Genomic DNA, 25,155 nt, shown 5'->3' with positions numbered 1-25,155 from the left:
AAAAACATCAAGTGAAATATTACATACTGTCATCATGGTAAAGATAAAATAAACCAGTTATTAGAAATGAGTTATTAAAACTATTATGTTTAGAAATGTGTTGAAAAAAAAAATCTTCTTTTCGTTAAACTTGAAATTGGGGAAAAAAATAAACAGGGGGGCTAATAATTCTGACTTATATTATACTTAAATATATAATTTTGATATAAATATGTAAATGCATTATTAATTATGTATTTATTTTAACAGTATAGCATTTTTGTGCACAAATATTACAATTATGGTCAATACAGATAAAACCAAAAAAAAAATGTATTGAGTCTTCTTAAAAATTGTACATAATTTTGTCAGGGCGTCACGGTGGCACAGAGGGTAGCATGTTCGCCTCGCAGCAAGAATGTCGCTGGTTCGAGCCCCGGCTGGGTCAGTTAGCATTTCTGTGTGGAGTTTGCATGTTCTCCCCGTGTTCGCGTGGGTTTCCTATAGGTAAATTGAGTAAGCTAAATTGGCCAAAGTGTTTGTGTGTGAATGCAAGACTGTATGGGTGTTTCCCAGTTTTGGGTTGTGGCTGGAAGGGCATCCGCTGTGTAAAACATATGCTGGATAAGTTTAATATAGACCCCAGATTAATATAGGGACTAAGCCGAAAAGAAAATGACTGAATGAATAATTTTGTCGAAATGATTAAAAAATATTAAACTATACTAATAAAAAAAAGGACCAAACTCATATAAATCCTATATGAGGCATCACAACATATATAATTTGAAAAACATAAACAAAGTAAGCATTAGATGATGGCAGACGTTATACAATAATAGACTTCTGATATTTAGCAAATACTGACAATACTATCTATCGATAACAGCTGATAACCAATTCAATACCAATACATTGTGCATCTCTAGTTAAGGACATTTTCCAGCTTAAATGCAACAGCATGTGCTGCATACTGTGATTGATTAAAAGATCTCCATTGCAAGCACAAGTGGACACAACTGTCAGCATGTTTATTGTTTTCTTTCTACAAACTGAGGGCTTACTTGAACTTGTTTTTGGTGGCAATCAACAGCACGCAACAGATGCTGTCAACAGAGGTCACCTATCCCTCTGGTTCAAGTTAAAAATCGGAGCGCACAGATATGGGACCGAATATATATCAAATCAAAGACGTGAGGTATTTAAGTGAGTTTGATGTCATGGAAGAAAAGCCCTCCAGGAGACCATCGACTTTTACATTCCTGGCTGTGGGGGATTTGTGGTCCTCCAGCTGAAACTTTGCTGCTTAAGAAAACAGCTGTTGCAGAGTCACAAAAAACGGGCATCGCCATAGTTACAGCTGTCAGTACACAATAAACAAAAGATGACATGGTGGGACGTAGAGCAGCCTGGGGCTTCTGGAGGCATCTTAAGAAGCTGCCCATTTATCAAATGTTTCAGTACAGAGAGAAGAGGAAAATTCAAATGCAGCATAACCTTTCAGCAGCTTGTTTTATAGTGATGATTAGCATGGCCAAAAGCCAGGCATGACAGGTAAGATAGACTATCATATCTACATCCTCTCTCAACAGCACTCAGACCTTGAAACTCCCTAATTAACTCTTTTTTTTTTCCATGGAAAAATAAAGCCTGAGAGGCAACTTACTGTTTTTTATATACCATGCAACGTGGGTAATATTAATTCTAACGCAGCAACATTATCAGGAAAATACTTGAAATCACATCATCCAGTCTCATCTTATCTGGACTGGGGACGTTTTATGTATCTTTTAGAGCTGAATTAGATGGCATGTTTGAGAGGTCAGATATTCGCGAGAAGTGATTAATGAGGTGCGGGGTCAAAGGCAAGCCCAAAGCTTATCGTCTGCTATGATGGTGACATGCATTAGTGCCCTGGGATACATTCAGTGCAAGCCAACACATGCGCATATTAAGCCATTACTAATAAACCATGTCAGAGCTTAATTGCTTCATTATAAGTCAAATACTTGTGTTGACAATATATTTGGTTTGGGTCAGTGTTTCTGTGCGATGTCGTTTCCAGGTAAATGTAGCAGTATTTCAGGCTTGAATCACGCTTTGAAAACTGTGGTGCCAGTGGAAAAAGCAATTTACATCAACTTCATGAAACATACATACTACACATCGAGGCGTAGTCCATTCTTTGAGTTCACATGATGAATATTTATGTTATGCGTCATATGTTTTGTTATATTTACATTATCTATTATTTTGGAAACAGTCAGTAGCTATGTTTCCATCCAAAAATTGTAATATAGCATAAAAAATGTCCAAATAAAGCATCATTTCGCATGTTCCAACAAGTCAAAGCTAACAAAATCGTCACTTCCTGATTAACTGGTGCCAAATATAAAACGGAACTTGCTGCGGTAGGAAAAGCTGCGCCAATCTTTTCTTCATTTAATAAATTACTTGCGCCTCAGTATGCAATCATTACACGCAGTGAATGTGCGGTGGTGTTTGAAGGTGTGAGACGAGGAGCACAGACACTCTTGATTCTGGAGGTCATTAATAATATAATTACACTTATACTTAAACGGTAAGGCGTTTTAGAATGACCAAAAGAACATTTCAGATGTTTTACAGTGTGCTCAGCCAGCTGGTTTGTCCATTCTCACACATTTTTATCATCACATGATCTCTCATAACAGTCACATGACTTTTTTAATGCGCACACTGGAAATAGTTCGGTAGAAGTGTTTCCATCGTAGTTTATGTGCATCTTTTCTTATCGAATAAAAAGTTTATGCTACTCAGTTATGCGCATACTTTTTCAAAATTTATGCGCATCTTGGCATTTTCCATCAACCGAAAATAGGTGGATGTAAACGTAGCTAGTGACAGTGGAGGTATACTGTTTTACCAGTAGATGGCGGAAAAAATAACTGAATCATTCATTTAAATCAGGAGTCTCAAACTCCCAGCACACGGGCTATTTACAGCCCTCCTCCTCCTCCCTCGGGCCCACAACTGATGTCAAAAATATAACGATATTCAGCCCACAAAAACATATATTTTTCAGCCACTATCATTGTTGTGCAGTCACATATAGCCTCCTGTGGTTTTGACCTGCCACCTGCTGGACATTTAAAGTACTGCATTTGGATTAGATTTACTTTGAGTTTCTCTTAGTGTGCGGTTGAGAGTAACTGTGTGTTCAAAGCGAAGGTGGTGGGAGCATCAAAGTTTGCTCTGTCTGCCTTCACAGCAGCGGCGAGAGCATCAAACTTTGCTTCATTGATCTCGTATTTAAAGGAGCCCTTGCAGCATATCAGCAAATCACTCACATTACTGCATAAAACCATGCTTTCTAGCTTGAAAATGTTGCATACTTGTTATCAAATTCATTTCACAATGGAAGATCAAGTTGTTGCGTGTGGTGTGGCTTTGCTCCACTTATCCAATATGTGTCCATATGTCTGAAATACTCTGAAACAGCAATACTGTTCTGTACTGTAGTTATAAGAGATCCCGCCTTTATTAAAGAAATATACATATATAACATTAATGCCCATCAGTAACTCGCCAGTAACTTTTTATTGTATGCCCCTGTAAGAAAACATCGCAAATAATTGAAAATCAGCTGACCACAATAATCAAGCCCCTATTATCAAACTCTTGGGAACAACTGTGGTCAGAACCAAAGTTCACAGGACTGTGTTCTCTGGACTCCTCTCAAGCGGTGGACATCTACATTCTGATTGCTTGCCGCCGAACTGCGTCAAAGCTCATTACAATAAAGTTGACTTGATTTCAACTCTCCTTGACGCCCTCACCGGCGAAAACGTGCTCCCATTTGAAAATTAATGACTTCCAGCTACTTTATTTTTGAAAATATGCAAGGGTCATTTGATTGTTATCGGTTTTATACAGCCTGTATTTTGTTGTATAAACACTTCTTCATGGCTTACACGTTATGCTTGTGATGTAACAAATATGATAATTTTGCTAATATTCCATTTCAATCACAGATCTCAAACTTGACTCCTGGAGGGCCGCAGCTCTGCACAGTTTTGCTCCAACCCTAATCAAACACAGCTGATCCAACTAATCAAGATGCTCAAGACTACTAGAGACTATTAAACAGGTGTGAGTTGGAGGTGGTTGGAACTGAACTATGCTGAGCTGCGGCCCTCCAGGAGTTGAGACCACTGATTTAAATAGTCTCATTTAATAGATTTTCATTATATGCGTTTTGAGATTTGTATAAAAAACTATGTACATTAGTAAAATTGTACTGCTAGTTGAATTGAACATGTTAAAGAAAAAGTGAATATATAGGCTATATAATTTCCCCCTCTTTTTTAATAGTTTTACAAAAAGAACTTTCTGCTGTTCTTACGCTATCTTTTGGTTAAGCAACAATTGGTTGGGACAGAAAAATAATAATTATATATTAGAGCAATTCCAGCATTATAGATGTGACATTTGCAGTAAAATCTCAAAACATAAATTGACAGAGGAAGTATATGTTAGCATTATATTGAAACATCTCTTTAAATTTTTCAAAACAACTAGCCACAGAGTAATGGGATTAGAAAAATATCAATCTGTAAACATGTTTTATATTTTAAGTGAGGAAAATAAATATGCGTTATGGATGTGACAAAAAAAAGTCTGCAAGTTTACAGTATACAACATACTTCATAGAAATTCTGTGAATTAAACTGCACAACCCAAAAGAAACGATGCTAATCAAAAGGATATGAGTCAGATCACTATAAAACAAACATGATTTATTTTATTTGAGGAAAAAGCTTGGACGTCTCACTGTTATGGATGTGACGGATGTGAAATTGCCACTTGTGTGACTCAAATATAATTGTTTGAAAACACTGACAAAGACAATTTTGAGTATTTTTAAAGCACTGTAAAATACAAGACTACACAAAAAAATGCAGAAACGGTTTTGCTATTTTGGTGAAAACTTAATTTTTTTTAATGGCAAGGTTGATATTTGCATGGAATTGCTCATTATTATTATTATAATATTTACATAGCAGTTTAAACTCCCCCTTCAACGTGTACAACAAGAAACAAAAAGCTAGAGTTTTGACTGCATATACTCTGCCACACACACAACATTCACAAATACATTTTATCAGCTGTGTGATAGATAAGCATGCTCATTTACATTATCACTAGTGACAGGTAATGCTTGAAATATAAACGTCATGTCTATTGTCCTAAGTTGCATCAATTATGTCAAGTTTCCACTTTCTTCTTGTGCTTGAATGTTACAACAGCCCTCCTATGATTTGTCAGTCACTGAAATGGCCCCGCTCCAATTTGAGTTTATTTCATTTCACTTGATTATTCAAAAACAGAGATTAATTTAAAAACAAAACAAACTTGCTTCTTTTATGAGCAGTAATCAAATCATTAGCTTAAATGATTCATTCAAAACCGCTGATTCTTTCAGAAATTAAACAAGTGACTGCAGAAACGGCCCTGGTTTGCGTTAGAACACAAAGACACTAATGTTGCATGTTTTGTATAACATCACTGTGTACATACAGCACTTAATGCATGTGATTACTGATTTGTTTTAAAAAATCCATAACTGCTTTACTGCTCTTGTAGACAGACAAGGGTGGTGTAAATGGTCAAATATCGATTCTGACTTTTCTCTTTCCTGTTAAATATTTTTATTCATACTCTGTGTATGGCCATATCAACAATGAGACCAATTTATTATTAATTCATCAACAATGACTATGCTCATTACCTCCAGACTAGGCATGGGATGATAACCAGTTTCAATGTTTACTGCAGTTTGGGAAAGTCTATGTTTTAAAACCTCTACAATTTTCTGTTATACCTTTCCTAAGGTATATATAAGGTTTTTAAATGTTTTTTTTAAAATGTGTTGTAAAGAAAGCTGTCTTTTTGAAATCTATGAAGACAGCAGAAGTCAATTAATTATTTTAGTTATTTACCCTGACGAGTTTACTGCTCAAAACTATTATAAATGTTTCCTAAAATCAAATTTATTGTGTTTAACGGGGTAAAAAGGTTGTTTTTTACTCAGACATTTAAATAATACTTATTTTAGAGCAGTAATCACAATACCGTGACACTGGTATTTTTATCTAAGGTTGTCATATAGTCTGAAACTTATACCAGCCCATGCCTTCTCCTGACAAGCCTGGCTTTGCAAAGTAGGAAGTGTTGCAGTTGTAAAATACGCTATATTACTCCAGTCATCCCTGCCAGGGTAATATTCATTCTGGCAGAGTCATTATTGCCAAAGATACAACATTCAGAGAGGCCAAGCAGCTGTTTTTAGGTTTCTAGCTAAGTAAAAGGAATATTTCACCTACAGCCACAAAGATATAATAAACATACCATCCTAAAGATGAGGCACTCTGTCCTTTCAGTTTGACTTGGGGGATGAAATAAATACTGAATGTTTTCCTAAAAGACACAAATTCAAGCATAATATTTAGGGACCTGCGGTGTCGTAAAGAAGCTGCATGTCATGGGACAGTGCATCTTCCCGCACTTCCCAATTGAGGTCATCTTCCCTCTTTAGGACTAGATCTTTAACCTTTGTCTCCCAGACTGCTGAAGCTCACACATTCCGTCTGGCTGTGGAATTCTACCTAATCCCAGCCTCCACGAATGGGCAAATCCTTGCAAAATAGCTGTGCATTCACTCACTGATTTAACCCCCTTCTGTTCTTCATGCCCCTGTGTGTTTGATCCCGTGTGCCCCGACCCCTCCCATCTCGCAGGTGGCAAAGTAAACAGAGGGCACTCCCAGGGCTGAGGCGGTGCCCGCAAAAGCACATGCTGTGAAAACAGTGGAAGACCGTGGCAGGCTGCCACACTCATCTGGGGCATCTGCTCCCACCGTTAAACAGAGGGCAACAGGGCCACCTCTCCAGCCACGCTGACCTCTCGTCTTATGGCTAACAGCTTCCTTTCACAAACTGAAGGCAAAATAACTGAGATGTCTGATGTTTTAATTTACCAACATCTGCAAATGTGATAAAGAAAAATAGAGAGAACTGAAAGTAGTGATCAGGTACCTCATCAATGCATAAATATATGTCAAACTAAGTCCAAAGACATGCGCTATAGGTCAATTGGGTAAGCTAAATTGGCCATAGTGTATGTGTGTGAAGGAATGAGAGTGTATGGGTGTTCCCAGTGTTGGGTTGCAGCTGAAAGGGCATCCGCTGCGTAAAACATATGCTGGATATTTGGCAGTTCGTTCCGCTGTGGTGACCCCAGATTAATAAACGGACTACGCCAAAAATGAATGAATGAATGAATGAATATCATAATGAAAATTTTAAAATGTGCTATAAATAATATTTATTGTACTTTCAAACAATTAATTGGTGAAAACAATAAAAAATTATGAATATAAAAGTAATAATTAATGGCACGTCTCCACTAAGCAGCACAGTATAAACCATGTGGCATTTATGTTCATTTCCACTGTCAAAGGTACCAAATTACAAACCGTACCATACCACTTTTTTGCCACCCTTTCACAAGGGTACCTAGCACAACAAAAGGTTGGAGCTAGGTTTACTACTAAATGCTATAAGTTTACAGAGAATTGTCACCAACGTGTGCAACAAGCCAGCAGAAAAAAAAAACCTCAGAAAGCACCATTTCCAAATACACATCCAAGATATGGCACCGTTATACAATGGTGCCAACGCCGATGCTTGCTGTCTTCTTGTAACAAACAGCCCCATGACAAAAAGCAAGAGCATGATCTTTTCTATGTCCTCATTGTTGTTTATGGGACAGTTCACTGTGTCTCGCCGGGCCTCTTCTACTCTCTGTATGCATGCAATTGCCACACTTCTACATTTGAAAAAATAAACTTCAGTAATCAGAATTCAGTACAAAAGATACAATACATGAACAGCCTGTAAAGCTTCTGCTTTGTAAGGAACGACTTCAATTGTAACTTTCTGCCATATGCTACACCTACCAAATAAATGTACAGATGCCAGTGGAAATGCATGCCTAATCAGGGTGACCAAAACTGAACCATAACATACTGCACAGGACGGAATCGCTCAGTTGAAATGATGCAGTTGAACAAATTTGTTCATATGAATTTGTTTGGAAATAACAAGTCCATTACAAACATTTCATTCATTTTCTTTCAGCTTAATTTCTATTTCAGAGGTCGCCACAGTGGAATGAACCGCCAACTATTTTAGCATATGTTTTACTCAGCGGATGCCCTTCCAGCCGTAACCCAGTACTGGGAAACACCCATACACTCTCACATTCACACACTCATACACTACAGCCAATGTAGTTCATCCAATTCACCCATAGCGCATGTCTTTGGTCTGTGGGGGAAAGCGGAGCACCCTGAGGAAATCCACACCAACACAAGGAGATCATGCAAACTCCTCATAGAAATGCCAACTGCCCAGCCATGACTCGAACCAGCGACCTTCTTGCTGTGAGGCGACCAGGTTAGCTGTGAGGCTAACCACTGAGCCACCATGCTGCCCCATTACAAATATTTTAAATGTAACAACAACATTTAACAAGTAAATTGTATTAACACATAAAATGGAATGAAATGTAACAATAATTAAAGAGGCATTTCATATAAACCACAAGAAAATCTGAACAAAAGCTGATAAAAATGCTTTACAAAGAGTCAAGTTCTTCTCATTGCTGCAATCCATGTGCAGTATCTTCAGCTCTTTCACCTTCTGATACTTACTGATGCTTTGAAGACCATCACTTCTTTATTGTTGAAATATTTCACAGAGCACCAAACAGGTCAGTTTTCAAGGCACAAAAATAGATCAAACTAAAGCAATGTGCAAAATCAATCAATGCAAAGTTTTCAGTATCAACGCACTGGCCCGAAAGGACAAGTGATGGTTCTGTCATCTGGCCTGAATCTCTCTGATACTGGGCCACGGGCCAGCAGGACAGACTCATCGCAGAGTCATCTGATTATGACAATCATTAAATATGGATCCTGGGCCTCAGCTGATTATGAAAATTATCTGCATACACACTAAAATACACAAAAAAATGTAAAAATGTGAAGAATAATCATAGTGCATATAAAAAGCATTCTCAGGACATCTCTTTTCCTTCACACAGTGTCTGCGGGTTTGATTTTATTCATGCATAAGTCATAGCGCACGCCACTGTAAAACTGAAATCTGCATTCAAGCATTACAAACATCAAATGCACATAAAAACTGTAACGTCTAACATCTGCCACATACAAATCTACAGTACCAAAGAAGGCCAGTATGTAATTTACTTTCTTTAAATAACAGGGTAACATTCTTTTTTGATGATAATAGCACAGAATCACCCTACTATTAGTGTATTGGAATTACAGTGTGGATTTGCATTAAAACTTTGCTTACAACCAAAAAACCAATGCCAATGATCCATGTTCTGCACAAATTATGAAACATTCAAAAATAACTGGACAACTCCCATTGCTGTGATGTGGGTTTTCATATATCTTTCAAACCACCCAGACAGACAGATTGTTTTTCCCTCTGGGGGGAGCACTAATAACAATAGTAATAATAATAACAATAATAATAATAATTGTAGTATTTTTAACATTTATAATCAACTAGTATTTGAAACCATATCTGGATATAGCCGAATAAGATAGTTAGGGATGGGAGATGATTTACTGAAAAAGATGCCGTTATCTGAAAAGCTGCCAGATTTTGATGCTGCCATTTTCTGAATAAACTACAGCACATTACTCTAGACGAGCTTCCTGAAGAGAAGCCCTCCCCAAACGCGGCACCCCGCAAGCATGTGTTTAACCAACATCCTGCAGGACCTCTGCATGTGCCCTGCAGTCCACCGCACACAATTAAAACACATGTATTCCATTTGTTTTAGAGGCATAACAAACTTTACTGTCAAATATCTAACAACTTAGTCCAGCAGTTAGCAGATGGAGGCGCTTTGCTTCAATAATGGGGGTAAATGGATTCAAGCTGGAGCCAATTTTTTTTTTTTTTTTGGCCATTATGTCTGACGGGATGCAGAAAGAAAGGAGCTGGCTGAAGACGAGAGAGAAAACTGACTGAAGAGCCTCAGCAATTCTATTATCACAACATATTTTTTGTTCTTTTTGTCTCTCCTTTTTCTTTTCTTTTTTTACAGACATTTTTCATACTGCATACACAGATGACAAATCAGCACCAAATACATACTATGCAGCTAGGTCCTGATTTTCTAGCCACACTTAGAATCTGGATGGACATGTCTAAATACATCCAGGGTTTCTGCAGGTTTCACCAAGTTAAATTCAAGACTTAAGACATTTTAAGACTATTATGAATTAAATTTTAGGCTCATAAAGGGCTTAAGGCTAAGTTATTTTTGAAACAGCCCAGATGGAAGAGATTTTTATTTGCCATATCAATTTTTTTTTTTAATTTAATACATTTAATATTACAATAATTAATTTATAATAAAAAAACAAAACATTTTTAACAAAACATTTTAAATATTGTGTAAAAACAAGCAAGCTCTACTTGTATCCATACAACAAAAGTTTTAAAAACTATAATAAACTAAATCTATGCACAACAATCAGCCCAGGTTGATGTCCTCAGCAGTAAATACATGGAGCACTTTTAAACAAATGTTATTGTAAGGAAAATAATTAAACTGTTTAGATAAATAGAGTTAAAAATTACCTTTTTAAATAAAAAGTTTCAAGTTTTATAGTGATGGATTGTTGGTGATTGTAGGGGCTTTGGCCAGATTGGGTAGCAATACATGAACAAAGGAAAATAAAGACTTGATTAAAAAAAGATTTAAAACCTACAACACAATATTTCAGTAAATTTAAGACTTTTTAATGCCTAAAAAAGTGTATGCGAGTAGATTCATAAAACATAACTGGATACTCTGGATAACTGGATACTCAACAGATCATTTGAATAAGTGAGTTGTTTATATATCATTTGAATAAGTGAGTCATATTCTTTTAGATCTGTCCAGTTCACAACATTACTCGTCCAATGCTTTTTTGTGAACCAATTATCAGGTTAAAAGACATTATTCATCTGGTTCATGAACTGGATATGAGCAAGTGATGGTTTTCAAGTTCAAAATAACTTTTACTCTGGTGCTATTTATGAAAAGGCAAGGTCACACAAAAATCATTTACAGTAACCTCACAGCAAGAAGGTCACTGGTTCGAGTTCTGGCTGGGTCAGTTGGCATTTCTGTGTAGAGTTTGCATGTTCTCCCTGTGTTGGTGCTCCGGTTTCCCCCACAGTCCAGTTCAGCTGATATAAATAAAAGTGAATCTCTACTACAGAACAGACATTACTGCACTTCAACACTTTTAATGTAATATTGTGTGACAGATAATCACATAATAACACAAGTGCCTAACTACAGCCTTCTCCAAAAACCACCTGACTACTTCAAGCCTATTACACTGGGGAAGCACTCAACCACTGTCTCTTCTTCTGGTTTCACATTCATGTGTCAGACTTCTAGTTATCTCCTTCAAGAAACACTTGTAAGAGATGTAGATTAGAGGGCCAGAGTCTGCTGCCAGATAAACACGTTTCATTTTCGAAGCGAGCACAGAAAGTATGAGAGCTCTTTTAACTCTCTCTCCCCTCAGATCGGAGTCTTAACTTACTCAAAGGAGCATCAGATGTTGGGAATTAACTAATAAACCAAAGCACTGCTCTGTAGTCGACTAAACCGCAAAGACTGTCTGTTTTATGTGGTTACGTGAGATCTGTCTTTGAATCCATCACTGGCGAGTCTTCATTGTAAGTATGGGAAATAATTTATTGCCTGTCTCTGATTCTGTGAAACGTAATTAGCATCTCTTTGTGTAAACTGTGAGTGTTTTTAAAGCCTCCAACTGTGGTATAATAATCTAGATGAGTAAGTGCTTACATGCTGTTAAAGGCTGGAAGGGAGCAGTGAGAAACCCAAAGCTGCTTATTACCCAGCTTTAAAACACATATGCATTCTACCGCTGGGTTACATCTGACCAGAGCATCAACTCTACTGGCTACAGCAGGGACAGAGTGTGTGAGTACAGACAAATAATAGACACTTGAGGGTCATTTGAAAAAAAAAAAAGAAAAATCAAAAACTGGCCTTGACCCTTTGATATAATCTATTTAAACCTTAAATTAAACGAAGCATGCATAAAATAATACATACATTATTTAAGGATTTTAAAGCTTGGGTTATTACCCAGTGATGGGTTGCAGCTGAAAGGGCATTTGCTGCGTAAAACATATGCTGGATTAGTTGGTGGTTCATTTCGCTGTGGGGGACCCCTGATTAATAAAAGGACTAAGCCGAAAAGAAAATGAATGAATGAATGAATGAATGAACGAACGAACGAACGAACGAACGAATGAAAGCTTGGGTTATGAAACATTGGTATTAGAATAGGTTTATACTAAAAAGCATCTTGTGGCCTGAAATGATATATTGCTAGAAAGTTATGTTGCGCTTATAACTGATAACCAATCATAAGCAAAAGTGGTTTCCTCAGTAGTCACATGCTGAATTTAGTTGTTAAATATAAATATTTAAAAATGTTGACTCTACATGCACTAAAATGACTCTACATGCACTAACTTTAGCAGGCACACAGTAATGTATAGAGAAAAAAAGTTCAGTATATGTTATTTTTCAGTGTATATATACAAAGGCATTAATTTTAATGCACTGTTAGTCAATTAAAGTTTTCAGATCTATATATTTTTTCCGAGGGCATGTGTAGGTGAATTGAGTTCAAAGTACTATTCACAGTCACCACATAACACTATGATGTAAGACATAAATAGTAGATAGTGGATTACAGTTGGAAAGAGGAGACAGAATATTGGATGTTGACTGAAGAAGATGAAAATGCCTAGACTCATAGCAACACTTTGTTAAAGGTTTGGGACAATCTACATAGATAGAAGGACTGTGGTAAAGCAAATTTTGCTATGCTAACACAATCCTACATAATGTCTTAAAATGCTGCAGAACTTACAGATATGAATTCACAAAAATGGGTAATATAAACTGAAACTCTCGAAAGACCTGGACTATACACATTATTAAATTTCAATTGAAAATTTAAAGCAGTTTTTACAATGTGCAATCGATTAAAGTACATCATCATGCTTAACCCTGTTTCTCAGACCCCCTTTACACTAATACGTTTTAGTTTTAAAACAATGTTTTTTAACAAATACAATCCATGTCCACACTGGCGTTTCACCTAGCATTTTTGAAAAGATCTCCATCCACTAGGTATGCGATGATAACCGTTTCATGGTATACCGCGGTTTGGAAAAGTCAAGCATCAACATTTTCTGCAATACCGTTCCTAAGGTATGTGTATGATTTTTTTATTTACATTTTTTGGTTTTGTTTTATAGAACAGATGTATCTTTGGCAGAAAATATCTAAAGGTGCTTTAAACACAGCTTTCCAGGTGAGAGCTTTGCACTTCGGACAGTTCATCAAGGATGTACCACTGGATCTATAGTTGTTAAATGTGATATTTAATTAATCTTGTCTCTGTCAAACGACTCTTTGGTCTTCTGAATCGATTACTTGTTTTCAGTTAAAGTGTTTTGGTTAGGCGCAAAGATCAGTTAATATATTAATTTATGTAACCACACTGATTCTGCATTTGACTGATTGCTTGCCTTTATTTCCTACATTGTATAAACTTATTGTACGTTATACTTTTATAATGGCCATTATTGATTATTAAAACTGATATTCAGCAAAAAAGACAGGGAATGTTTCATATTTTTCTGTGAAAATGAAAGAAGGCAGTAATGTTATAGGCTCCGTTTTGTTATAAATATGCATACAGTGAAGATAGACAAATGTCTAGACAGGCGAATGTCTGCAGCCACGCTTTCGTTTTCAAATGCCTCCGTTTTCCCACATCCATACTGACAGAGCAGCAGCGTCATAAAACGAAAACGGCATTTTCACAACAGTGTTTTTAAAAGGTTCCATTTTTGCGCATTGGAAAACCCTGAAGTAGTGTGGACGGAAGGCGTAACTGTAGCAAAAGTTGTGCGTTTTAAAACTAAAAACTCAGTGTAAACAGGACCTCAGACTACCTTTCTGCAGAGTTTAGCTTCAATCCTTATCAACTAAACCAACTAAGAAGGATCTAAACAAGAACTAGATAATTAAAGACAGATGTGTTTAGTCAAGGTTTGCAGCTGATCTCTGGAGGAAGGTAGATTACAGGCAACAGAAAGAATTTTAAAATGGCCGTGCAAGAGAATAACTTGAACATGGCACTTATGAGCAAAACATTGCCCAGTGACACATTTGAGATCATCAAATAATTATACAGCGGCCTCTAGTGGATTTGTGAAAACAAGCTGCAAGCAGACGTTGCCTCATTTGCAGTTTCCAAAAATGTAGCCCTGAGCACATACTGTATCTCCACTGAGCTATGGTTGAACACAGCTAAGTTGTCTGTGACAAAAGGGTGTCCTTCTTTAACACTTTAACTCTCAGAAAGATGCATGAGCGTCACTAAAATAATTAAACCTCAGTGGAGAAATGAGAATTTTAAAACATTCATCCCAAATGGTCCAAGCCACTAGATATGGGATTGTGTATAATATTTATGGCTTCTCAGAGCTGGTGTGACAGCCACTTCACCACTGCCCATTAGTTTAAGGTCTTCAAGTGAGTGAGAACAGGAGCTATTACAGGACCAGCCTGCCTTTCCTCTTCCTCGCTCTCCCCTATAGCCTCTCTCTCTTCCTGGCATCCCTAAGCAGCCTCTACATCACTGTCACCACAAAGACCACCAGGGAATAGCCCCTGGCAAACTTCTATAGTGCTAACATGGCATAACACCCCATGAATTATGAAAGGGGGAGTGGGGAACATTTGTAACTACAAAGGAGCCAGCGTATATTCACTCTGGATTCAATTTGTCTGTCTGCCCTCCCAAAACTCAGACAAGTATAAATGTCCACCACGTCACCTGAGCATTGTCTCCCATGGTAGCAGGGCACTGAGTCTCAGCTAGCAGACTTAATTCAAGGGACTGAGTCAAATTGTGGTAGGAAGAATCCCAGACTAGTTTTAGCCATGTCCCTGTAGATGTAAGTAAAGTGTGTTGATAAAAACATCAAACCACATACACCATGGGCATGTCGCATGTGTAGCGAATTTCATTGTTTATCTTCAGAAATTCACAGCAGGGCTTATGGGTTGCTCCTGGTCAGCTGTGGTGGGAATTAACCAACAGTGGTTCAAGGTGTCATTTCTTCCTCTGTTTTACACTGGGGTGAAAACCAGACAAGAGTTAGGCATGGATGTGGTGGATTGACGTTGTGAAGGTGTAATAAAACAGAGGTGATGGACAGTTCGGTATTCCAGCCTCCTTTTCCACTGACTGGTTGGATTAGCTACTGGATTAGTTCTTCACACAAACTTTGTTAAATAAGCTTCCTCAGTGGCTATCTTATCTGGTCCAAGCTTACTGAAGATCTACTTTGGTCCCCGAAGGTTTGAATGTAGTTAATGTGAGGAATGTCATATAATGTGCATTTCACTTTGGTGCATATGGAACTACATGGCGAACTGTAAGAACTTTACCATTGAGCACTGGAATAAGGTTGCCTGGTCAGTTAGTTTTGAAGCACAACTGCTGGTTTGAGCTGTTTATGCTGGTTAGTAGCTAATCATGTGGTTATGAGCTGGTTTAAACTGGTTATGTGCTGGTCCTGAGCAGGAGCTAGTTACTTGTTGCCCGTTTTCACTGAGTGAAGATGGTATGGTAAGGTACGGTTCAGTTCGGTACGCTTTTATGGCAGCTTCCACTGTCAAAAGGTACCTAAAAGTGAACCGTACCGTACCACTTTTTGGGTACCCCTTGCATAGGGTACCTAGCATAACAAAAGGGTACCAATAGGCGGAACAAGACATGCAACTAAACGCTATTGGTGTACAAAGATACGTCACTAGCTTGTGCAACAAGCCAGGAGAATGAAAACAAAAGAACCGCCATTTTTAAAAACACACCGTAATAATATATACATATAATAGCAAGCCATGTTCGACCCAAGCTCAAACAAACCTTGTCATCGTCTTGAACAGCCACAAATCCAAGAAGAGCAGAATTTACCCTGTGCCCTGTAGTTTTTTACAAGGCCATCTAAAGCACGCGTGGTTCCACTTTCTCGAGTGCACTCGTAGCACGTCTATTTTGAAATAACAAGCTTCTTGAGCTGATTATAATAATGTGTGCATGATTATTGAAGTACTTCTGACATCTAATCCTTTCAGAAATAGACAAACGTGAGAGTGAAGCGCGAAAAAACAAAGGAGAAGCCAGAAAAAGGAGCAAATGATTCTTTCAACAGCCTAAAACATGAACAAACTGTATGTTTAACTATTATCATCACCTTTTGGACTATTATGAACTCAGAATGACGGAATTACTTTCTAACAAGAGGTTACATGAGCTGGTGAAGATTTAAGATACAGATGAGAGGTTTGCACTGGCAGTGAGTTACATGTTGCGTGTTGTTTTTGTACCCAAATAAGGACTAAATGTATGCTGTGTGTAGTTTTTCTGTAACCATTGGTTCCCTTTTGGTAGTTGAAAACAGAAGCCTGATAAAGGTGACCCAAACCGTACTGTACTGCACTGTACCACTCAGTGAAAACGGGCCATTAGGACCAGCATAGGACCAGCTCATGTAAGATCTCAAACCAGTAATCTATAGCTGATTATAAAGGAAAGGTCAACATGCCGTGATGCCTTTTAATGCCTTGACATTTAATTTACACCATGATCTCAAACTGTGAGGTTTCCAACAGTGGTCCTTTCAGCACAATCCATGAGTGCCAACCACTGACAGAACACTTGTTGAAAGCCCCAAAACATTTTCTCGCGATCTCATCCCAAAGTCATGCAAGAACTAGAGAAGTACTCTTAGAGTCTGCATAAGGCAAGTCCCGGCCACTCTCATCCATTGATGTATGAATGGCCCGGTGCTTTACTCTCACTGCAGTGTGTCCACACAAACTTTGAGTGCACTGACAGCTTTCCTCCTTTCCAGTCAGGGTGAATTAGCATCACAACTGTCGCTAAGTGCAATCCCACACGTTAGCGCATCAGCTTGAACCAGCAGGTCTGGCACTGAATAAACACAGCTGAAGTGCTTCACCAGCAATTCACACACATACACACCTCACACATTCACAGACAGTCTAGCACCCACAAGGCTGGGCTATGGGCTGGGCTGTCCATAAAAGATAAAAGAACACTTAACCATCCATCCAAAAAGACTTCATGAAACACCCCCACCCCGAAGACAGAGAGAAAGAATCCCTGTGGGAAACCTGTTTAGCTGAAGTAACTAATACCTTATAACGGTTGTGCATACTGCATAATTAATTAGTTTACCTGTTTTAAACATATTCACACTTTACAAGAACTTACACGTTGAAAGTGCTCAATCAATACATTTATGAAGGCACAGTATTCAGTTCATTAATTCATAGCAACAGAGCAAATATGTTACTCATATATGACCCTATTTCAAGTGTGCTATCATGTAAACAGTAACTAGGTGAAAAATAAATGACAGTCTGACCGTGAACAAAAGAGACAGTGGGGGCTTGGGAAAGGTCATGTCTAAGTTCAGCATGATTGGACATGTTTGGAAAGAACTAAAATTCAGTGAAGGGCGAATCTATTGAATCCTCTTTCCTACAAATCCCTGCTTGCAAACCATTCAAAGACCAGAGGGATAATTAGCTATCCTCAGTTGTCTTCAAGGTGGACTTCAATAATTTTACTTTAACAAACCATGTACAATGTACAGGAAGAAAAACAGCTAATGAAAAAAAGGAGGATTCCAGAGCTCAGAAAACCAAACACCAAGTAATAAATAAGCAATAAACATCTTTATTAAGTAGCGATGGGTCGGTATAAGATTCTGACAGTATGATAACCTGGGATACAAATATCATGATTTCATAGTTTTGCGATTACAATATTGCTGCTCAAAAATATATTCTTTTTAATCGCCTGGGTAAAAACTAAAACAAATTCCCCCTTTAAACACAATATATTTTATTTTGAGAAACTTTTTAAATATTTTGGAGCTGTAAACATGTCAGGCTAAATAATTCAAATCAATCATTGTCTTCTGCTGTCTTGATTTGTTTAAAAAACACAGATTTCTTTACTATTTAAAATGGCATCTTTGGATATCTATTCTGCTGGAGATACTGTTGTCTTAAAAAACAAAAAATTAAATAAAAAATCTGACATAAACTGTAGGAACGGTATAGCAGAAATTTTGACGGTTTTAAAACCTTGACTGTTCCAAACCGCGGTATACCTTGCGGTTTCCTTTATTGACTCTAATAAACGGTTATCATCCCATGCCTATTATCATGTTGTACATCTTGATAATGGGGAAGCTTTACGACTTTGTTTGTTGACTGAGGTAATTGATTCATTCACAGCGTCAACATTTGTAACCTGAGGTTATATTGTCAACTTATTGTTATCTCTACAGGCAGGGATTGCTAACATGCTAATTGTTAGCAAACAATGGTATCAGTTAACATAACCCAATAAAGGAACATTGCATTTCTACTATCTGATTACCAGCTTCAACAACTTAAGCTGACAGGTCAGTGATTGAGTTAAAGCTAGTGAACAAGCCAGAACTCAGTGCTAATGTGTCATATAAATCCTAATAACACTAGATATGCCAGAATATTTCATTTATTTATTCATTTACTTTTCGGCTTAGTTACTTTATTAATCAGGGGTCGCCACAATAGAATGAACCATCAACTTATCCAGTATATGTTTTACGCAGCGGATGCCCTTCCAGCTGCAACCCAGCACTGGGAAAAACTCATATACTCTTGCATTCACACACACTCATACACTACAGCCATGCACATGTCTTTGGACTGTGGGGGAAACCAGAGCACATGCAAAGTCCACACAGAAATGCCAACTGATCCAGCCGGGGCTCGAACCAGTGAACCTCATGCTGTGAGGCGACATCTTTACCCATTGCGCCACCGTGTCGCCCCGCCAGATTATTTAATCCATCAATAATCTATGTTAAACAGTATTATTAAGATTTCTAAATCTGTTATTGTCATACTAGATCTACTTCACCCTGCCAGTCAAAACAGATCTAGAAAGCAGGATCAGCCAAAGGGGATGGCTTGAACCTGTCACCAGCTATAAGGAATGGTGACCCAATGGAAGCCCAAGGATGTGCATTTGTCTAAGTCTTAGTGGAAAAGCAACTCTGAACTTGCACAGCCATGCAGGTCTGCAACTTGATCTAGTGGAGTTCTGACCTCTGAACCAGACATTGTAAAGCACCACCCCAGAATCTCCACCAGTAATATGCTTTCACAAACTGAAGATGCTTCCACTGTGGCACTATTCATATGCCATTCTGGATGAAGCTCATCTACAAGATTTTCATTTATTCATTCATTTTCTTGTCGGCTAAGTCCCTTTATTAATCTGGAGTCGCCACAGCGGAATGAACCACCAACTTATCCAGCATTTGTTTTACGCAGTGGATGCCCTTACAACCCATCTCTAGGAAAGATCCACAAACACTCATTCACACTCATACACTACGGACAATTTAGCCTACCTAATTCACCTGTACCACATGTCTTTGGACTGTGGGGGAAACCGGAGCACCCAGAGGAAACCCACGCAAACGCAGGGAGAACATACAAACCCCACACAGAAACGCCAACTGACCCAGCCGAGGCTCGAACCAGTGACCTTCTTGCTGTGAGGTGACAGCACTACCTACTGCGCCACTGTGTCGCCCACAAGATTTTCAATCAACATAAAACAGCATGAATAACTAAACTAATACTCAAAATAGCAAACATTACATTACTGAAATGATGTGTGTTTTTTAAAGTTGGATGGAAACGTTTGATCTTGCCGTTAATCTGAGGCCAGACAATCCACTGGAAGCAAGTGATAACAACAATTGAAGGGCACTCAGTAATTAAAAACTTTAAATGAAGCAGGATTTACTGAGTAAATCCCTCTATTCCTGATTTAAAGGCTTGGACCGCCTGTTCTTCGTTTAACAACAGAATCCCTCTCCATCTGCTATTTTATGCACTGTTTAACAGAGAGCGAGAGGACTAGTTCAAGCAAATCAGGCTTTCATCAACTCAGTAACCTAATGGATGGCATGTACCGACTGCGGGGGTTCTCATCCACATAAGCATTGATTTTACTTTTGGACCAGCATTCTTGCCACACAAAACCTCTCTAAGCAACTGCCTCCTCGGCCTTTCGCAGCACAAGGGTTAGCTGCGGATCAGCAGAGGGATGAATGGGTTCTCATTTGTACTTAATCCAAAGCTCCTCATCAAGCGGAGATGACATGGAAGGGTTAAAGTCCTCTGTGACTCGTTCTTTTTCACTCCAACAAAGAAAGGGAGAGTGAAAGAGGCAGAGTGACAGAATGAGAGACCCCCTTTTTTTCTCGGACGTTTGCTTTTTCGTATGTACATTTAAGCACAAAATCCGAAGGGACACACAGGTCTTGTTTGGCGTCCTGTACATCTGAAATAGGGGCACCTTTAAGACCACCGAGAGAATTATTTAGAGCTTGGGCTATCGTTCAAAAAAAGGACCTTCAAAAGAAAGGGGGAGTAGATCAAAGAGTCCCTGCAGTCTATTCAGATGCAATTGCTCCCAAATCACATTGTGTTGTCACACAGTTTTAAAAGAATGGGTCACTGCTGTTTTATTGTTGAGAAGCTACCACTAATGAAAAGGACAATGCAAAGATTAGCGCTGCCAGCCAAGCGCCTGAAACCTCACTCTGTCTTTAATTGTAGAGAACAAGGAAGGCAGGAAAGCAGGGCAAACATAGAACAAAAGAGCAGGCAGCGGAGACAAAACCGTCAGCACAACTCTGGGTATGATTTTACAGTAGCCCACCATCCGGAAGGTGTGACATGATCCTCTGTGAATGAAAACATAAACCAATAACCAAGACTTGCCGAACAAAGCACAATGCACAGCTCCACCACACACAAATCATGCCTCTGTGTTGGTTTCATTCAAAGCTTCAGTGATCTTGTTTTACTAAGCTCTTCGTGCACACTTCATATGTTCTTTATTTATTACACTATATGCTTAGAGGCAGACTATATACTTCGTAAGCATCCAGAGGCATAGTAGTTTGCACACTAATTGACATTTACAGCTATTGACATATAAAGCTACTTGAATTATATCCACGTAATTAATGAGTAAATCAACAATATGAGAATGCACATGTCTTTTTGTTCCAAAACCAAGTGCAAGCAGTACTAAGCAGTAATTCAACACAAAAAGCAACAAAAATGTGTCATGCTTAACAAAACAATGGAACACACTTAATATTATATTACTACACTCTAAAACACAACAGTGAACTTTATCAAATGAAATGAGTGTAGTTAACTCAAAATTGACTGTTCTACTCATCTCAAGAGTTTTGAACTCAGTGTTGAAGGTAATGAGTTAATTAAATACCTCATTACTCAACTTAAATGGAGTAAGTTCACAGTACTCATATAGATTCGTTTTTAACTCAAATGGTTTGTTGCAATCTTTTTTTTCTTTCAAACGGTTTGAGTTGCCTTAACTTATTGTGTTTTAAGGTAGTACTCAGTTGGTTTGAGTTCTCTTCATTTATCGAGTTTTACTGTGCTCATATTGCTTCATTTACTCAAATGGAGTAAGTTCACAGTACTTGCTAGGATTAGTTTTTAAACTTAAATGGTTTGTTACAATCAGTTTCCTCAAACGGTTTGAGTTCCCTTAACTTTTTGGGTTTTACAGCGTAGAAAAGAAAGACAAAATAAGCATAAACATATGTTTTACAAAATAAAGGTGGAATTTTGCTAACACAATTTTAAAACGTTCACAAAACAAAATATATTCAAGTTATGTTTACCAAAGACTTTATCATTGCCCTTAACTGAACACCTCAACCCCTAAATAAACCTCTTAGTAAAATCTTGAGGGAAAAGGCTAAAGAATATTCTTCCACGTTTAGTCAATCTGTATTTCCTTCATACTACAAAAATGCTTTTATGTTCTGATTTCAGTGAATGTGAGTGTAAAAGCAGACACTTACCAGACCTCTGCAGGTGGATAAAGCCACAGATGAATCAGAATGGTTTCGTATGGAACCCTGATAGAGACAGTTATGAATAGAGGGGTTAATTGTTGCTGTGTGGATGCCCTCTGCACCCAGTGTCTGTAAGGTAAACCCCTCTGCCAGCACGTGAGATGGCTGAAGGTCTAAATGTAGTTCCTTGCCAAAGGCAGAGACATGATAGTGCACTGAATTGCCAGCTTCTGACAGAGACCTTCTACTCCGTCCATGTCTTGACACATCATGGGAAATGTAGCCTCCATAGAAGTCCACTTCCACTGGTGTGGCAAAATCATAATCTAAGGGTGAAACAAACACAGTTTAAATAACACGAGTCAACATCAGTCTATCACTGGTCAATTGCAGTGGTCTAATATAACAGTAAAGAGTCAATATAGGAGTAAAGGAATTTTGTGGCTTTTCTCTGTGTTTATTCGATTTTTGGTTTCGTTTATTTCTGTATTTATTTATTTTTCCAGAAAAACATCCACCAAATACATTAATGACTCATCCTGCACTACACAGATTTTTGTCCAATCAAATTCTCCCTAATAGGATTGTCACTCTGTATAATAAAAACTGACAATAATACAAAAAGACAATTCTATTGGTAAGTCAATTCGTGTATATATATATATATATATATATATATATATATATATATATATATATATATATATATATATATATATATATATATACATAAGCCCCAGCTGGGTCAGTTGGCATTCCTGTGTGGATTTTGTATGTTCTCCCTGTGTTGGCGTGAACTTGCTTCGGGTGCTCCGGTTTCCCCCACAGTGCTTTAAGTGAATTGAATAAGCTAAATTGGGGCGACGCGGTGGCGCAGTAGGTAGTGCTGTTGCCTCACAGCAAGAAGGTCCCTGGTTCGAGCCTCGGCTGGGTCAGTTGGCACTTATGTGTGGAGTTTGCATGTTCTCCCTGCATTTGCGTGGGTTTCCTCCGGGTGCTCCGGTTTCCCCCACAGTCCAAAGACATGCGGTACAGGTGAATTGGGTAAGCTAAATTGTCCAGTGTTTGAGTGTGAATGAGAATGTTTCCCAGAGGTTGCAGCTGGAAGAGCATCCGCGGCATAAAAACTTGCTGGATAAGTTGGCGGCTTATTCCGCTGTGGCGACCCCTTTTTAATAAAGGGACTAAGCCGAAAAGAAAACGAATGAATGAATAAGCTAAATTGGCCGTAGTGTATCAGTGTGAATGCAAGAGTGTATGGGTGTTTCCCAGAGATGGGTTGCGGCTGGACGGGTATCCGCTGATTAAAACATACGCTGGACTAGTTGGCGGTTCATTGCGCAGTGGTGACCGCTGATTAATAAAGGGACTAAGCTCAAAAAAAATTAATGAATGAATATTTTTAAAGAAGTAAACTTTATGTTTCAACATAATTAAAAACTTGTTCTTAGTCAGTACAGAAGGTTTCAATAACGGAATGCTAATCAAGCCATTTCATGGGGTCTTGTCAACAATCTGCAGGCTACATGCATATGTCTGCATTTTGTGCATTGTGTTTCTATGCAATGCCTAGTCTACTCTGTCCAAGATGAAGAAACTAAACTTACATTAAACCTAGCCAACAAATATACAAACAAAACATTTAACCAAAAGCTCCAGAGGATTGCTTCCCAAACTTTTGATTGGCAGTGTAAATATTAATTAAAAAGACAATAAATTCTCTGTGACTAACTTCAAGTACGCGGCAGAGAGGAGATGAGGGAGTCCCTTTAATGCTCCCACACATACAGTACACACTACACAGGCTAGTGCACGACCACCGGCACAGGAAACGCACATCTTGGGAGCTTTTAGACTGTGTTGTGAACCCTCTAATTCACTGAATCTTAATGTGGTGCTTCGGTGTATTTATATTTGTGTGTACAGGTAGCCTGTATCCAAGGAAGGCAGGTACGGATCTTTGGTTTAACCAGTGCGCGGAAGCATGCATCGACATTTTGGTATCAATCATATGTTGTCATCATTTGCAATGGAAACACAATTGCAGTGCGTAAAGACACAAACCTTGATGCAGTCCGCCGGTGTCTCCGGTAAATGAGACCGATGCCACAGAGTGTAAACAACAGAACTGCACAGCCTGCAAAGCGCAAACAACTCACCACAATTAACTTGATAAATGACACTGAGCGCAATATGATAGATAAACAGTTGTCAACATGTCACCTGCCTTTATAAAGTTCCCAAACGACACACTTGCCAGCAATCTAAATGATGTGCAGTTTACCAGTGGGACTTGTAAACTCCAAAGCAAAAGGAAAAGGTAATCCATGTTGGTATGCATGCACCTTTACCGTTACCTCTTCAAAAACGTGGAAAGCAACAGTCCGTAAATCCATGCAATGCAATATGAAGACATTGCTAATTGTTTGAATAGTCCCGTTTCTGTCGCTCCTCAAGTAAAATCCACCGGGTCCATTTGGCTAATGCGCGCTCCCTCTGTTTGCAAGCACAGGTATACACAGAACTGCTGACTCCAGAGTGGTGACAGTCGGCGCGTATGCGTGTGTGTGCGTATGTGTGTGCGTCTGTGTATACTAGGGATAGTGGCACCGGCTGATGGGCAAAGGGTGGAGGTTTAAGTTTGGACCAATCAGCGACGAGCATCTGCCGGCGGTTCAGAGTGTATTAGCTTCTCACTGTCCGACGGTCCGCGCGTGCACAGATCACAGAGTTCATTGAAATGAGAAGCATGTTCACAGAACCGTCCGAGCAAGTAAACACATGCTGTCGAAAGAGTTTACGCGTTTAATGTGGAACTGAAGAGTAGTGGATGGGCTGAGGGATGATTTATGATACTGTACGCTGTACTGTATAATGAAGCGCTTTCACGTCAGGTCTTGTTCCAACTCTAACGTCATGAATCTAAAATCGCTGATTGCTGGGTGCTTTTGGTTTAATAATATGT

The 25,155-nt window shown here is 38.5% G+C and overlaps 1 protein-coding gene across 1 annotated transcript in view; it reads right to left on the bottom strand.

The window, feature by feature from the left end:
* adamts18 (ADAM metallopeptidase with thrombospondin type 1 motif, 18) overlaps positions 1 to 24,720 on the bottom strand; it is an 83,528-nt gene extending 58,808 nt beyond the window's left edge. The window contains exons 1-3 of the mRNA XM_056461973.1: positions 24,418 to 24,720; positions 24,255 to 24,327; positions 22,197 to 22,516 (exon numbers count right to left, since the gene is read on the bottom strand). Of these exons, the coding sequence (XP_056317948.1) occupies positions 22,197 to 22,516; positions 24,255 to 24,327; positions 24,418 to 24,531 (507 nt within the window). The 5' untranslated portion in view covers positions 24,532 to 24,720. The remainder of the gene's footprint in view (positions 1 to 22,196; positions 22,517 to 24,254; positions 24,328 to 24,417) is intronic.
* Positions 24,721 to 25,155: the final 435 nt, after the last annotated feature.

Source organism: Danio aesculapii, chromosome 7, assembly GCF_903798145.1.
Source record: "Danio aesculapii chromosome 7, fDanAes4.1, whole genome shotgun sequence".
Taxonomy (NCBI): domain Eukaryota; kingdom Metazoa; phylum Chordata; class Actinopteri; order Cypriniformes; family Danionidae; genus Danio; species Danio aesculapii.
The sequence above is the reverse complement of the archived record's forward strand: the minus strand, read 5'-3'. Positions and strand labels throughout refer to the sequence as shown.